The 13,600-nt window shown below is 34.5% G+C and overlaps 5 protein-coding genes across 5 annotated transcripts; 2 read left to right on the forward strand and 3 right to left on the reverse strand.

The window, feature by feature from the left end:
* Positions 1-2,240: 2,240 nt before the first annotated feature.
* M431DRAFT_94280 (hypothetical protein) lies at positions 2,241-2,402 on the reverse strand (the record flags this gene model as incomplete). The annotated part of the gene is made up of 1 exon (XM_024924569.1): positions 2,241-2,402. A coding segment is annotated over one exon (162 nt), but the record flags the coding sequence as incomplete, so codon positions are not given.
* Positions 2,403-6,066: 3,664 nt separating this feature from the next.
* Positions 6,067-7,817, forward strand: M431DRAFT_8701 (hypothetical protein; the record flags this gene model as incomplete). The annotated part of the gene is made up of 5 exons (XM_024923752.1): positions 6,067-6,353; positions 6,421-7,162; positions 7,225-7,329; positions 7,390-7,538; positions 7,808-7,817. 5 exons carry the CDS (start codon positions 6,067-6,069, stop codon positions 7,815-7,817), a joined length of 1,293 nt encoding a protein of 430 aa, XP_024770307.1.
* Positions 7,818-8,011: 194 nt separating this feature from the next.
* M431DRAFT_498759 (GMC oxidoreductase) lies at positions 8,012-10,372 on the reverse strand (the record flags this gene model as incomplete). Its single annotated transcript, XM_024917731.1, has 2 exons — positions 8,012-9,900; positions 10,312-10,372. 2 exons carry the CDS (start codon positions 10,370-10,372, stop codon positions 8,012-8,014), a joined length of 1,950 nt encoding a protein of 649 aa, XP_024770308.1.
* A 1,068-nt stretch (positions 10,373-11,440) lies between these two features.
* On the reverse strand, positions 11,441-12,116 carry M431DRAFT_485355 (hypothetical protein; the record flags this gene model as incomplete). Its single annotated transcript, XM_024916276.1, has 3 exons — positions 11,441-11,505; positions 11,557-11,864; positions 11,911-12,116. The coding sequence occupies 3 exons, from the start codon at positions 12,114-12,116 to the stop codon at positions 11,441-11,443; spliced, it is 579 nt and encodes a 192-aa protein (XP_024770309.1).
* An 846-nt stretch (positions 12,117-12,962) lies between these two features.
* On the forward strand, positions 12,963-13,560 carry M431DRAFT_94336 (hypothetical protein; the record flags this gene model as incomplete). Its single annotated transcript, XM_024924576.1, has 2 exons — positions 12,963-13,352; positions 13,426-13,560. Coding segments are annotated over 2 exons (525 nt in total), but the record flags the coding sequence as incomplete, so codon positions are not given.
* Between the last annotated feature and the right edge of the window lie 40 nt (positions 13,561-13,600).

A 13,600-nucleotide genomic window follows, 5' to 3' on the forward strand; every position in this document is an offset into this window, starting at 1 on the left:
TTAAAAGTACTTAATATCCTTTTAAATAAAAGTTATTAATATATAATATTTTAACCTAAAACTTAAATAGTATAAGGTAAATTCCTAAGGTAATAAGCTAAGGTTAATTAATTTATATTAGTAAAAAAAATAAAAAGTAGCTTTAAGTAAATATAATTATAAAATAAGTAAAATATAATAAAAATTTAATTTATATTTAATTTTAATATTTTATTAATAATTATTTATTTAAGTTATTTAAAGAGTATAAAGAATTAAATTTTATATATTTAGCTGTTTTTAATAACTTACTCTTAGAATCGTAAGCCTAAGTATAAAATTACTATTTTATAAGTAATTTATCTAAGGTAGCTTATAATAAGCTTATTACTCCTATATTAATTAATTCTTTAGGTAAAGTATTCTTCTATAGTATATTCCTAATATACCTTATCTTAGGTTAGGCTGTAATAAATAACTACTTTAGCTACTACTTTAAATAAGGGTTTTAGAATTATAATTAATTTTATTAAGTTTATTTTTACTTATTTATTTAAGTTTATTATACTTTATTTACTTTTACTAAGTTAAAAAGCCTCTGTCTTATATAAGGCTACTAGGGTAATATAAGCCTTAGCTACTATAACTACTACGTTTAGTAAGGATCTTTTTTATATTTTATTTAAAAATCTTAAGAAGTTAGTTACTTTAAAAGCTTTCCTTTTTATAATTTTAAGATATTTTTTAAAAAAAAGCTATAAATTTAAGTATATTTTTAGTTAATAAACTAAGTCCTAGGGAACTATAGTTTTTCCTTTAAAGTTTACTTTTTTATTATATATTTAAGTTCTAGTCTTATAAAAGTATATAAGTTTAATTTTATTTAAGTTAAAGGAGACTATATTCCTATTACCTTAGTTTAAGGTATTTTTTAATTTTTACTAAAGCTTTTAGGTAGTTTTTTTAATATTAACCTTTATTATTATAATATTAATATTATTTATATACCTAAAGTAAGTATTAAGGTTATTAAGCTTTAGGCTAAAGGAAAAATAAAGTATAAAAATAATAAAGGAAATAAAGGACCTTTATAAAGCTTTATATTTTAACTTTATTTTTAAAAAGGTAATCCTATAGCTATTTTAAATAAAAGTTTTATAATTACTTATAAAGGAGTTAACCTACTTTATAAAAAAGGGAGGCTACCTTTATTCCCTAAGTTTATATATTAAATAATTATATATAATAATATTAAATATACTAAAAATATTAAATATAAAAAGGAAAATAATAAAACCTTAGACTAAGGTAACTTTAGTATTATATAATAAGTAGGTAACTAAGTTTATTATAAACCTTTTTAAAAAAGCTTTAAAATATTATTTTAATAATATTTTATATTTTATTATTAAAAAAGAGACTTTTTTAACTAGGAGTTTTTTAAAGCCTTTACTTATATAAAAAAACAGGGAAATAAGTTTATAGCTTTTATATATAATATATACTTTTTTTAGTTTTTTAAGTTTAAAGATAATAGTAATTTCTATATTTTAAAAAGGAAGTAGGTAGTATTTTATTATTAAGTATTTATAAAAAAGGTTAATTATATATTTATTAATAGTAAACTAAGTAAACTATAGAAAAGTAATTAATATATTATTTATATTAAGTATAATATTTTTTAACTTTATTATAACTTTTTTAACCTTTAACTTTAATATTATTTAATTTTAGTAAATGTTTTTATTAATAAAAAAGTCCTTTTTTTATAGGTTTAAGATATCCTCTTTTATTATTTTATATTTAAAAAGTTTATTTTTAAAAAAGGTTACTTTTTTTATAAAATTTAAAATACTTTTATCCTTATTTATTAAGGAAGGTAATTAAAAATAGTTTATTACTTTATACTACTTAGCTATTAACTAAATATTTTTAATAATACTAGCTTTTACTATAATTTTATTTTAGTAAGCTTATTTATTATAATATATAGTATTTTTAAAGGTTTTATAAGCTTTTTCTTAAGTAAAGGAGCTATTTACTACTTTTTTATAAATTTTATAAATTACTTTATACTTTTTTAACTACTATAATATATTATAGCTATTTTAGTATTTAATTTTACTAACCCCTTTTATAGCTTATTTAAAAAAGTTCTATAAGGCTTTAGTATATTTATTAAAGTTAGTTTTTAATAATATAGTTAAATTAACTATAGGGAGGGTTTAGGTAAAAAAGTATATAAATTAACTAAAGCTTTTTTAATATTTTAATAAAATATATTTTTTCCTTACCCCTAGGGTTATTTTAAAAAGCTTAAGTAAGTTTATAATTACTATATAGTAATTTAATTTTATATTAAAAAAATATTTAATTTTAGTTAATATAAGATAATTTATAAAAACTAAATTAATATATTTTCCTAAGTATTAGGTAGGTATATTTATTAAAGCTAAAAGAAAATTATACTTTTCTACTTATTTTATAATTTTATTATTTACTAAGTTTACGCCTTTACCTAATTTTTAAAATTAATATAAAATATTAAAATTATTTATAATAATTAAGTAAGGGGGGGGAGGACCTTATTTAATAAAAATCTCTATAGCTAAGTTTACTAAAGCCCTTTAGTAAACGTTAATAATAGTATAATTATATACCTTTATTTAATATATATATTTATTTTTTAAGCTTAAGAAAAAAATTTTTTATTAAAAAAATTTAAAAAGATTTTAATAAATATAAAAACTAAAGATTTAGTATTTTTTTAATTATTTAAGAGGTTATATATTTAATATTTAAGGTAATTTTTAATTTACTTTTTATTTAATACCTTATTTTATTAAGTATAAGGTTTTTAAATTAATATAATATTATAGCTACTTTTTTATATTAGTAATAAAGTAATATCTTAGTATAAACTACTTTTTTTAATATTAATTTAGAAAATTTTAAAGCTAATATTTCTTTAGTAGCTATAATAAGGCCTATTATTTATAAGCTTATGTTAAAAGGTTTATTAATTTTAGGGGGAGCGTTAAATATATTTTTATCCCCTTTAACTACTTTATCCTCTTTTTTATTATTTAGGCCGGCTATATAGACTACTGACCTAGTAAAAGAGATTCCTTTATAAAAATCTTCCTTATTTAAGTTAACTTTAATAATAACTTTTTTAACTAAAGCTTAAGGGGGGAAAGGTAAAGCTAAGCTAAAGATTAATAGCTATATATAAAAGCCTATTTAAGTTTTTAAGTTAAATATTTTTTTAGTATTAAGGGCTAAGGTAGGAGTAGGTTTAGGTTTAAGTAAGTTAACTTTATTATATTCCTACTAGCTTAATTCCTAAATTACCTAAAGTTAAACCTTAATTATATATACTTTTTTCCTATTTTTAATTATTAATTTAGTAAGGTATTTTAAAAAGTCTACTATATAAAGGCTATTATAGTTAATATACTAAGGGGGGGATAGGTAATTTACTATATTATTAATATACTTATATAATAGTTTACTATATTTAAGGTACTTTTTTATTTTAATATAATTCTAAAGGTTATAAAAACTAAGGTATTATTAATACTAAGTAACCTAGGGCTACTATACTTAAACTTCTACTAGGTAGGAGATATTAAATAGTCTAAAGCTAGGTTTAATATTCTCTTTAAATAAAATAAAGTAGCCGTAGGTATTAAGGGATTCCCTAAAGGGGGCCTTATAATAGACTATTAGTAGGTTTTTAGCCCTAGTCCTAGTATATACTTCCTTAGGGATTAGTATATTTATAAAATAAATCCTGCTTATATTAGTATAAGTTTTCGGTATATTATATATAAGGAAGATTTTTTATATATATACTTCTTTAATTTTTAGGTTGTTATTTTTTATAGCTAGCTTAAGAGTAATAATTTTATTCTTAGTATTTTAATCCTTTACCTAAAGGGTAAAACTTAATTAAACCTTTTAAAAATAGGTAATATCTTTAATATTAAATTTTATAAAGCTAATTAATTCTTATTTAACCCTAATAGCTATTATCTTCCTTTAAATATAATTTAGTAGAACCTAAATAAAAATATAGTTATTAAGTTTCTAATTACTTAATATAGTTTTATTTTTATTCTATTTTCTATTAGCGGGGGCTAGCCTTTTACTACTAAAAGTAAGATTCTTCTAGGTATTATTATTATTTTATAGCTTTTTATTATAAGTAGTATTCTATAATATAACCTATACCTACGTAACCTTAGGGGCCTTCTAGCCTACTTTTTTAATAGCTGCAGGAGGTCCTATTATAGTAAGGTTCTTAAGGCTATTTAATTTACCTTCCTTATTATAAAATATATTAGCTAATACTATCTTAAATAATTAAGTAGCTTTTTCCTTACTACTTATTTTCTTAGAGTTTTTAAGCCTTCCCTTTAAGTTAATATAAAAAGTAATAAAGTTTTTAAATATAGTATTTAAGTATATTTAAACTTATTTTACTATTACTAAAAAAAGTTAAAATATATATTATACTAAGTAAAAGTTAATAACTATAATTATATTTAATATTATATTTTATTTAACTTATTATTAAGTATTAATTTTATTAATTTAGCTTATAATTTTATTTTTAGTAAAAGATTTTTTTTTTTTACTTAAGTTAGTAGCTTTTTTTATATTATTAAAAATAAAAGTAATAAAGCTTTTTAAAGCTATTTATACTATAGTTAATATTACTACTATACTTAATTTTACTTTATTAAAGCTAGGTATAGGTATTTTATTTATACTAAAGGCTTTTTTAAAGCACCTTTTCTTCTTAAGGGTAAAGGGGAGGACTATAACCTCTCCTATCCTTAGGCCTAAGGAGGTTGTTTTTTTCTAAAGTTAAAAAACTATTACAGATCTAAGGGTAATAGGGTTTATTCTATTTTAGTTATCTAAAGGGTTTATAAATATTACTATTTCTCTAGAGTCCTTAAATAAAACTGTAAAAGTAAAAAACGAGGTTGTTTTATCTAATAGCTAGTTAAATAAAGTAAGGGTTTTTAGTAGTTAAGCACCCAAAAGGTGGGGTACCTGTAGATGTAGGAGGGAAGCTTGTGGGCAAGATTGAGAGGTCTTGGAACGAGATTGTGGGCTATGACGATGGCCATCGCTGCTGAGCGATAGCTTTGCAAATCGGTCCTCCACGCTGGCTGACATTTTTGGGAATTATTTTTGATCTTGACTGAAGCGTGATTAGGTGGCGTCAAATAGCAGATGTGTAGAGTGTAAAGATATTCTGGTAAATGTCAAATGGCGGAATCGACCGTCAATGTAAATCGTCTTCAGCCTCGCAGTGTGATCGTTAATCCTACATCATGGGATATATAATATTCACATTACTGTAAATCATTACTGGAAATATTCGCAAGTAAGTGGAGAATTTCGACCGAGATTTACGAGGTCATAAGCTATTGTAAACGTGAATTTGGCTCTTATTGTTTCACGTTTCTATTGCACTGTTGTATGAAGTCTGGACAAATAACGTGCAATCAATTCACAAACTTATATCAAGGTGTTTTCTAATCCAAACCCACATCAGTTTACATAAGGATTACTGATAAAAATTGGAAGCACGCTGGCGTTCATCTTCGTGGATCTAAAATAGGATAATACGTGGGTGGATACATCCTAAAATGGTATTCTGTTTTGGAAACTTCGGTGCTATGAGTAATAGCGATGCGTCTCCGTCTCTTACCGAAGGTAAAATGACATAAATTTATAATAGCGACTGGGATTTATTATAGACTAGTAGGGTTTCTCTTTAGTGGCTCTTTGGCTAACATAGAGAGCAGATCACCAAAGCAATTTGAGCCCAGGTGAAAAGAATTTTGGACTCTATCAATGTTGCTAATAGTACGCATAATAACACAATCAAGACATATTTAGTCCCAGATCATAAAAAGAGATTAAAATACCGGCGCCATTTAAAACTTATATAAAAGGCAAGCCAGCTCAGGAAACAGAAAACAGTAGCAAAACGGAATAACCCAACATATTTCGCCTTGGAACTGCTCAATAAGCCACAGGAGAACCAAGAGGAACATATCCAAAATGAGGCATCATTTGACAATCGCCGCTGCGTTATTGGGCACTTGCCACAATGTCGTAGCTCTGGAATGGAGTGCAACATATGGACGTCAGCCAGCTCCGTTTAAGCTCTCAGTGAATCCAGAGATCATCGCATTGGCCCATCAGAAAGCCTATTTGACTCGCTTTCCTGTCGATGTTGAGCAGCCTGATTGGAGCGATGGACCTCCTGTGCATAATGCTACATCCGTTCGGGATTATTGGGTGAATGAGTATGATTGGTCCGAGGTTCAGAGGGAAATCAACTCGCAGTGAGCATTCACCCCACCCTTGTATGACATTATTATTGAAGTTGTCTGTTGACCATGGCGGTTCAAGATTTAAAATGTTTACCACCACAGTTGACGCTAAACCACACTCCAACTACGAAGAGCCGGTTCCTCTGCATTTTGTACACCATCGTTCTAACCGCTCAGACGCCATTCCTCTACTATTTATTCACGGATGGCCAGGGTCCTTTCTCGAAGTTGCAAATCTATTGGAACCATTGACAAACCCTCACGATCAAGCGTTGCCTGCCTTTCATGTCGTGGCTCCATCTATCCCTGGCTTCGGTTTCTCTCCCGCCCCAAAGAAACCACTTTTCGGACCTCGTGCCGCAGGCGAAGCTTTCAATAACCTGATGCTCCAACTTCATTATCCGCATTATGTTATTCAAGGAGGAGACCTTGGAGGCTTTATAAATAGGTTCATGGCCTCGTCACATCCAGAGACGGTGCTTTCGGTGCTCAGCAACTTTTGGCTCGTTCAGCCTAACTCTACCGACTTTGAGCGTTATTATGCTGGAAAAACCACAAGTGACGAGAATTACCTTATCAATGAATTCTGGAACTTTGAGAATAAGAGCAGCGGGTATCGTTTTGAACAGCAGACTCAACCTTTGCAAATTGGACATGCCATGACTGATAGCCCTATTGGCTTTGCCATGTATATATACGAATTCATGTTCCTGACGGTACAGCACTACGTGTGGAGTGCGAAGGAGCTTATTACTTGGTCGTTGATGTACTGGATTCAGGGACCGTATGCTGGCTTCAGGTTCTACAAGGAGAGCGTCAATGTAAGTCAAAGTATTAGACGGAGTTCATCATGAACTAGAATAATCTGCTAACTTCATTCTAGGACAATATTCTTGAAAACGGGCTCCTTATTAATTCCACAACATTTCCCTATGTTCACCAACCAGTTGCTCTCTCGGAGTTTCCAGCCGACATTTGGTACAGAACAGTAAGTAAAATTCCATCAAAGTTTATTCTAGAAGTAGGTACTGAGCGAAATTGTTTCTAGCCACTGGATTGGGCCCAGAGAGGCGGCAATGTTGTAGTAAGAAAGGTTCACGACAAAGGAGGGCATTTTCCTTCGATTGAAACGCCAGATGTCCTCATCGACGATATCCGGTCATTTTTTGGAAATGGTTCTCTCGCAAATACGACAATGTTCGGTCGCCAAGAATTTTTAGCGCTGCGGATGGGCAGTCAGCGAAACCACACACAAATTGCATGCAGAGTTTTCAGTAAGATGGAGATGGTCGGCGAGCTCGGGAGGTTTTTTTTTTTTTTTTTTTTTTTTCCGTTTGGTTTGGGGGAGGGGAGAGGTTTCTAGACTCAAGGGGTTAACGTAAGGAGGGGAGAGGTTTCTAGACTCAAGGGGTTAACGTAATTCAAGGTATAAGTTCTAGAAATATAAAACTAATAACAAACTATAGACAACCCTAAAACATATATTTACTTTCATAGAATTTGTGATTTGATTCAATTGATTGGCAAGCTAACTGTATGTACCTATATATATACTTGTCATGATATCAAATCACGCACTGGATAAAGTCCAACCCATTGCTATTCATTCACCACACCAAGTTCTCTCCTCAGGCTGCCTCTAACTCCTCCTTGCAGCTCCTCATGAGACATTACGGCGAAGCCTTCGCATCGGCAATGATAACATCGGCCGCCTTCTCACTAATCATATAGATCGCGGAAACGATAAAATATCCCGGGATCTCTGGGAAGACACTTGCATCTACAACACGTAGACCTGTTGTTCCTCTAACTCTGAACTTGCTATCCAAGACAGCTGTAGAGTCATCATCGGCGCCGATTCTCGCGCTACAGCACGTATGGTGGCCCCACGCCTCCCGTCTAATAAAATCCTTGATCTCTTCCTCAGTTTGTACATCTGGTCCAGGAGTGACCTCGGTCCAGGTGTCATCTACTAAACTGAGGTTCCCATATAATTCGCGAAGAAATTTTACTCCCTCATATACAGCCTGAACATCCTCATCACCCCCATTCTGGAAAGAACGGAAATGGATGTTAGGGGTATCCTGAGGATTATTGGAAAGCAGCGTGACGGTGCCAGCATGGTTTCTATTGTGAGCTTTGAGAACAATGAACGCGACATGCTGTGCATCTGCAAACGCTATCTCGGAATACCCAGGGAAATAACCACGGAAATTTCCAGGGATTCCAGCCATCAGAAGATCAGCTGCATTCGGGGATGCAACTGATGATTTCATAGGAATTCCGAGAAAAATTCCATTGCTTGAATAAATGCCTGGAGAAGTATGGTTGTTTTCCCACTGAAGAAGGCATGGGTCATCCGGAGTTTGGAGTAAAGTACAACCGTTAAAGAGTGTAAAATTCTGCGTCGATTCTTGTACAACTGTTACCTCATAACGGTCGCTCATACCAGTTCCCACGCCTGGTAGGTCGACAATAACTGGGATATCAAATGATTCCAACTCTGCAGCAGGTCCAACCCCACTAAGTTTGAGAAGCTGAGGTGTGTTGAAGGTGCCGGTAGAGATAATCACTTCACGAGTGACATTGACGCTTCCCTTCCCGGTTGGAGCTTTAGCAGCAGAAAACCGTGGATCAGCGCTGTATAGACTTTGACCAGCTAGGAAGTCGACTCCTACAGCTTTAGGTACAGGCCCGCTCTGGTCGAAACGGATTTTGGTTACCAAAGACTCTAGGCGAACATCAAGATGATATTTTCTAGATCCATCCGAGTTAACAGCATTTGCAACCTGGAGAATAAAATCTCGTGGCCCAGCTCGATCCCAACTGGGCTGTTTGACAGCCTCTGGAACTTGGAATAAGCCTTCAGTGAAGTCTCGAGTGGAAGAATCGCTGTTGATATCGCCAGTCAACCATTGTTGGTAAGCGGTAGACATGCTGCTTATTCCATTGCCAACAACTGTAGCAGCTGCTCGGACAACATTCATAATCCTGTCATCTCCAAGCCAGAGATCCACTTGCGTAAGACTTGTTTCGAGCCAGCCGTTAAATCCATGTCCAGAAGTACCGTTTGGGAGATAAAGGTTATCTTCCACACGTTCCCAATATTGTCTCATCGAATCAGGATTCCACGAGTTGTCACCCGTTATCGATGCAACAGTCTCCCAATCACTGTCTTGAGGTGTAATTGATACCATGACATTATGCCCTGCACAGCCGCCAAGGGTTCCAGCACGTGGGTACCATATTCCGAGCGGTTTTGCTCCAGCTGGTGGGTTACTGCCCACAAATCTGGATCCATCGGGAAGTTCCCAGGTAAATTTGGAGTCTGTTTCTTGAAGTGTCTGATTGTCGTAATGCTGTACAAAGTAATCCCACTCCTGAGACGGAGCCTCCGTAGACTCAAGACTGAGTATGGGGATTTCTTGAACGAGCATGTCGCCTTCATCGTCACCGGCATCCATCAGTAGAACCTTGTATCCAGCGAGAGCCAATCTAGCAGCAACAGGGCCGCCTCCCGGTCCAGAGCCAACAACTACATAATCGTAGGTTGGAAGGGCTATAGGGTCTGGATCACGTTTATGGAACTCATTGTTGGAGGAACTTTGTGGAAGTCCATTTGAAAGACCACCCAATGCTCTGGAGATATATTAGCCATTGATATGTCACTGTTTGCCATTTTAAAGCCAGAATAACTTACAAAGTAAGCACGGCAGCTTTAGTAAAACCAAGAGATGCCATTATAAGCAGAAATGTCGCGGAACTGAGTTATAAAGGATAACCTCAACGGGGACTCTTAATAGCTCCGATCTCTCTGTTTGATGGTGCTGTTGAAATCATTTACATTCCATCAACGGAGAAGATCGTCCTGCCTTTATACATTTCGAGTACCTCATGCATCACACAGATGTAATGGACTTGAGGGCTGGAGCCTACACTCTAACCCTGGCAACTTGCTTTCTGATCTCACTGCAGCTTATCAACACTTCACTAGGATCATGATTTTTCTTCTTCTCGTGTCTGTGATACATTCCATATTCACTACTAGGTATACATGTGAAGAAGTTTATATAAAACTTGAGGATAATATAATTTCCTATTATCCCAGTATAGGGACAAAGTTAATTTAATTTAGCAACAAGTACTCTACACAGTATGCATATATCATTTCTAATGGAAATGCTTTTCGCATCTTGTAGCTTAATTCTATAATATAATAGTTAGTCTGAGAGGCGAGGATGTACCCTTGTTCTGAATTGCCTATTGCAGCTCTACTGACCCTCCTGATTCTAAATGTAACCTCCACATTCAGGATTCCAATCAAACAACTAGTTTTCATCAAGTAGCCTAAATAAATACAAATACATCGTGCATAGCTAGTTCTATTTCCCCTGGCCAAGCGGATACCAATCGGCCCTTATATAACTCAAATCAATATCCTAGGAGCCAACTACGAGAAATGGGCAGGACAAGGTCAGATAGCGGATTCGCGGATCCGCTGGATCGCGAGAGACTGCGGTATGCGGAAGTATGCGGCCGCATTGGCCAAGGGAATACCAATCGGCCCTTATAACTCAAATCAATATCCTGGAGAAATATGCAGGACAAGGTAAGATAGCGGATCTGCGGGATTCGGAAGTTCCGGTATGGGGAGGTATGCCTACAAGGATAATACGATAATAAGACATAGATTCTTATCTCTAACAGCTGAAGGTATTATTTCCATGTTTCTGCTCCCCTGCTATCGCAGGTGTCTATTACGGAACCGGCCAAAATGCTTGGAACCTTCCCCAGAAAGGAATTCCGTTGGCCTAAAATGGAAAACGGTGGTGGGCATGTGAACCTGTATACGTGCTCTCGAACATGGGGCTTAGACTTGGCATCAGCATTTTCCTCCTCTGCATCGCGGTTGCACAAGTACACAGAGGTATCACCTGGACTATATTATAGCAGTTCTTGAGATCTGTAGCGCTTTCTACTTCTTTCTTTTTGTTCTATAGTGCAGGTGCAATTATGGAGGTTGAGATTCATGTTACGTCTTCTTCCCTTATCCGCTTCAATACAGATAGTTGATGCTATGTTGCATCTGAAGGCATATTCTAAGTTGAAATTTCCAGCTGGACAGTAGCCAATCTCCTCGCCTCCAGTAACTCAAGATAAACACCTTGAACCCCCGTAAGTTACATATTATCACATAAAAGAGGTGCTTACATACCAGTAGCCATCCACCCCACCCCTAATTTCTCCATGGCTCTTGTCAAAACTTGTTCACAGTCTCTGAACTCATCACAAACATGGGTCTGTTGGAGGGTGATGAAAACGGCCGCCGAGCGATACATTATATCTAATAACAGTGGTGAAGCTTCATCCGACTCGAATTTGACTTCTGTAATAAATTTATGAGCAAACGACAGCGTGACACGAGAAAGAGCTTCCATGGCCGCCAGGGAGCGGGCTCTGCTCTCCGCACCGAGAGCATCGGCTTCAGGATGAGAATGGAGAACAAGCAAGGCACTAAGATGTCTCTTTTAGATTTAGTCGTACATTGGTTGGAACAGTATTGGATTACCTCGCAGATAACGCAATTGGGGAGCAATAGTGAGATGTGCTGAGTTTTTCTTCATCAATAGTTAGGGACAATAAGGACTGTAAGGCACGCTCTAAAGACCTTCTCTCCTCGCGAGAGAATTGAGGATCCATCTCTGTGTCTGATACGTGACGTAAAACACGACCAAGAAGGTGTGTAGTTTGAGCTGTGCGAGCAAATTTCCCCATTTCTACTTCTAGTCCAGCAGACAGTCTGTGTGGAGGGTTGGTTGGGAACTCCTAGGCGACTTATAAGTATACACGACTGAGCAACCAAACACTTTGCACTCACTCCATCGTTCCAATTCTTGTCTGGGACAGGCAAATACCAATCTCCGCCGGCTCTTCAGTACAGAGCCCGCGTCTAGGAAAACTGATGTTTAAGTGACTGATTAACTCACCAACGTAAGTAATCGTATGAGAAGATGGATTCATGGAAACCGTAATGATCTCGACTTTGAGATACTCTTTCGTAGCTGCAGGGATGGGAGCGTTATCAGCCAATTTGGCGATTCCTGGTCCCTGAATGACAAATAAGTCCCTGCATGATTTGATGCATACTCAGGTGACAGGGCTTCTTATGATCTAATAAATCGAAGAATCATAATTACACAACGTTTACAAAGAGCATCTGCAGCTAATCTTAACATGCCTCGGACTGATCAATAGCTCCAGAATGATAAACCTTGAATACCTCGGTCATACGGTTGTTGATTTGTAAGATAGCAGGTTGGTGGGGTAAATAGTAGATATATGCGGTAGATATTGATATGTACCTACCTAGGTAGTATATGTTGTCCAATTTCGCCGCATTGTTGCCTCTTATCATAGATCAGTATCATCGACCAATTCCTTGCGAGGATTATCAAATATCCAAAGCCTGCCCAAAGTCTAACCAGATTCAATTAGCAACATTAAACATGCCTTTTTACGAGATGGGCGTCTTCAGTTACAGCCTGCTATAAATACATACGTACTATAATACCTTACCAACATAACGAGCTTCAGCGCACTATATCTCTGTTTCGACAATAGATCTACCACTCTTATCCTCTCATTAGAGCCCAGAAACAAAAGTTTGCCTCATCAATTACCGAGCTGCACTCTACCACTTTCACAACCCCATCTCTATTTGTCAACATTCTATTTGTTCTTACTGAGCCAACCGGCGACTTTTTCGTTGCGGCTAAACCAGTTGAACCTCCTTCCCCAAATCGGGTTATGACCTTGGTCCGAATGGGAGCGGATCGAACAAAGGCACAGTTTGATAATCTGGCTGGCAAGATTGAGAGGTCTTGGAACGAGATTGTGGGCTATGACGATAGTCTACATATTGAAACTGTTGAAGATAAAGAGAAGAAGCTACATATCGTGAGTTTTGTTGCTATTATTACTGGTAGGGAGAATGGGGTTTACCTTCACAATGTACGTTTCTCACTTTTCTTTTCTGTTCACGCAGATGACATTACATTTATTAGTGCTAATTTGTAAACTCTAGACTGGTCAAGAGAAGACATGGCTAAAGGATAATATGGCATACTTCAAAGAGAGGGAAGAGGTTTGTAGGGATGAGAAATTTGCTGATATGTTGGAAGAGATAAAACACCGCTCAGATTTAAATGCTGCATTATAACTTTTCTTGTAGATACTTTAGTGTGCCGGACTAAAGACTT

Source organism: Trichoderma harzianum, assembly GCF_003025095.1.
Source record: "Trichoderma harzianum CBS 226.95 unplaced genomic scaffold M431scaffold_13, whole genome shotgun sequence".
Classification (NCBI taxonomy): Eukaryota; Fungi; Ascomycota; class Sordariomycetes; order Hypocreales; family Hypocreaceae; genus Trichoderma; species Trichoderma harzianum.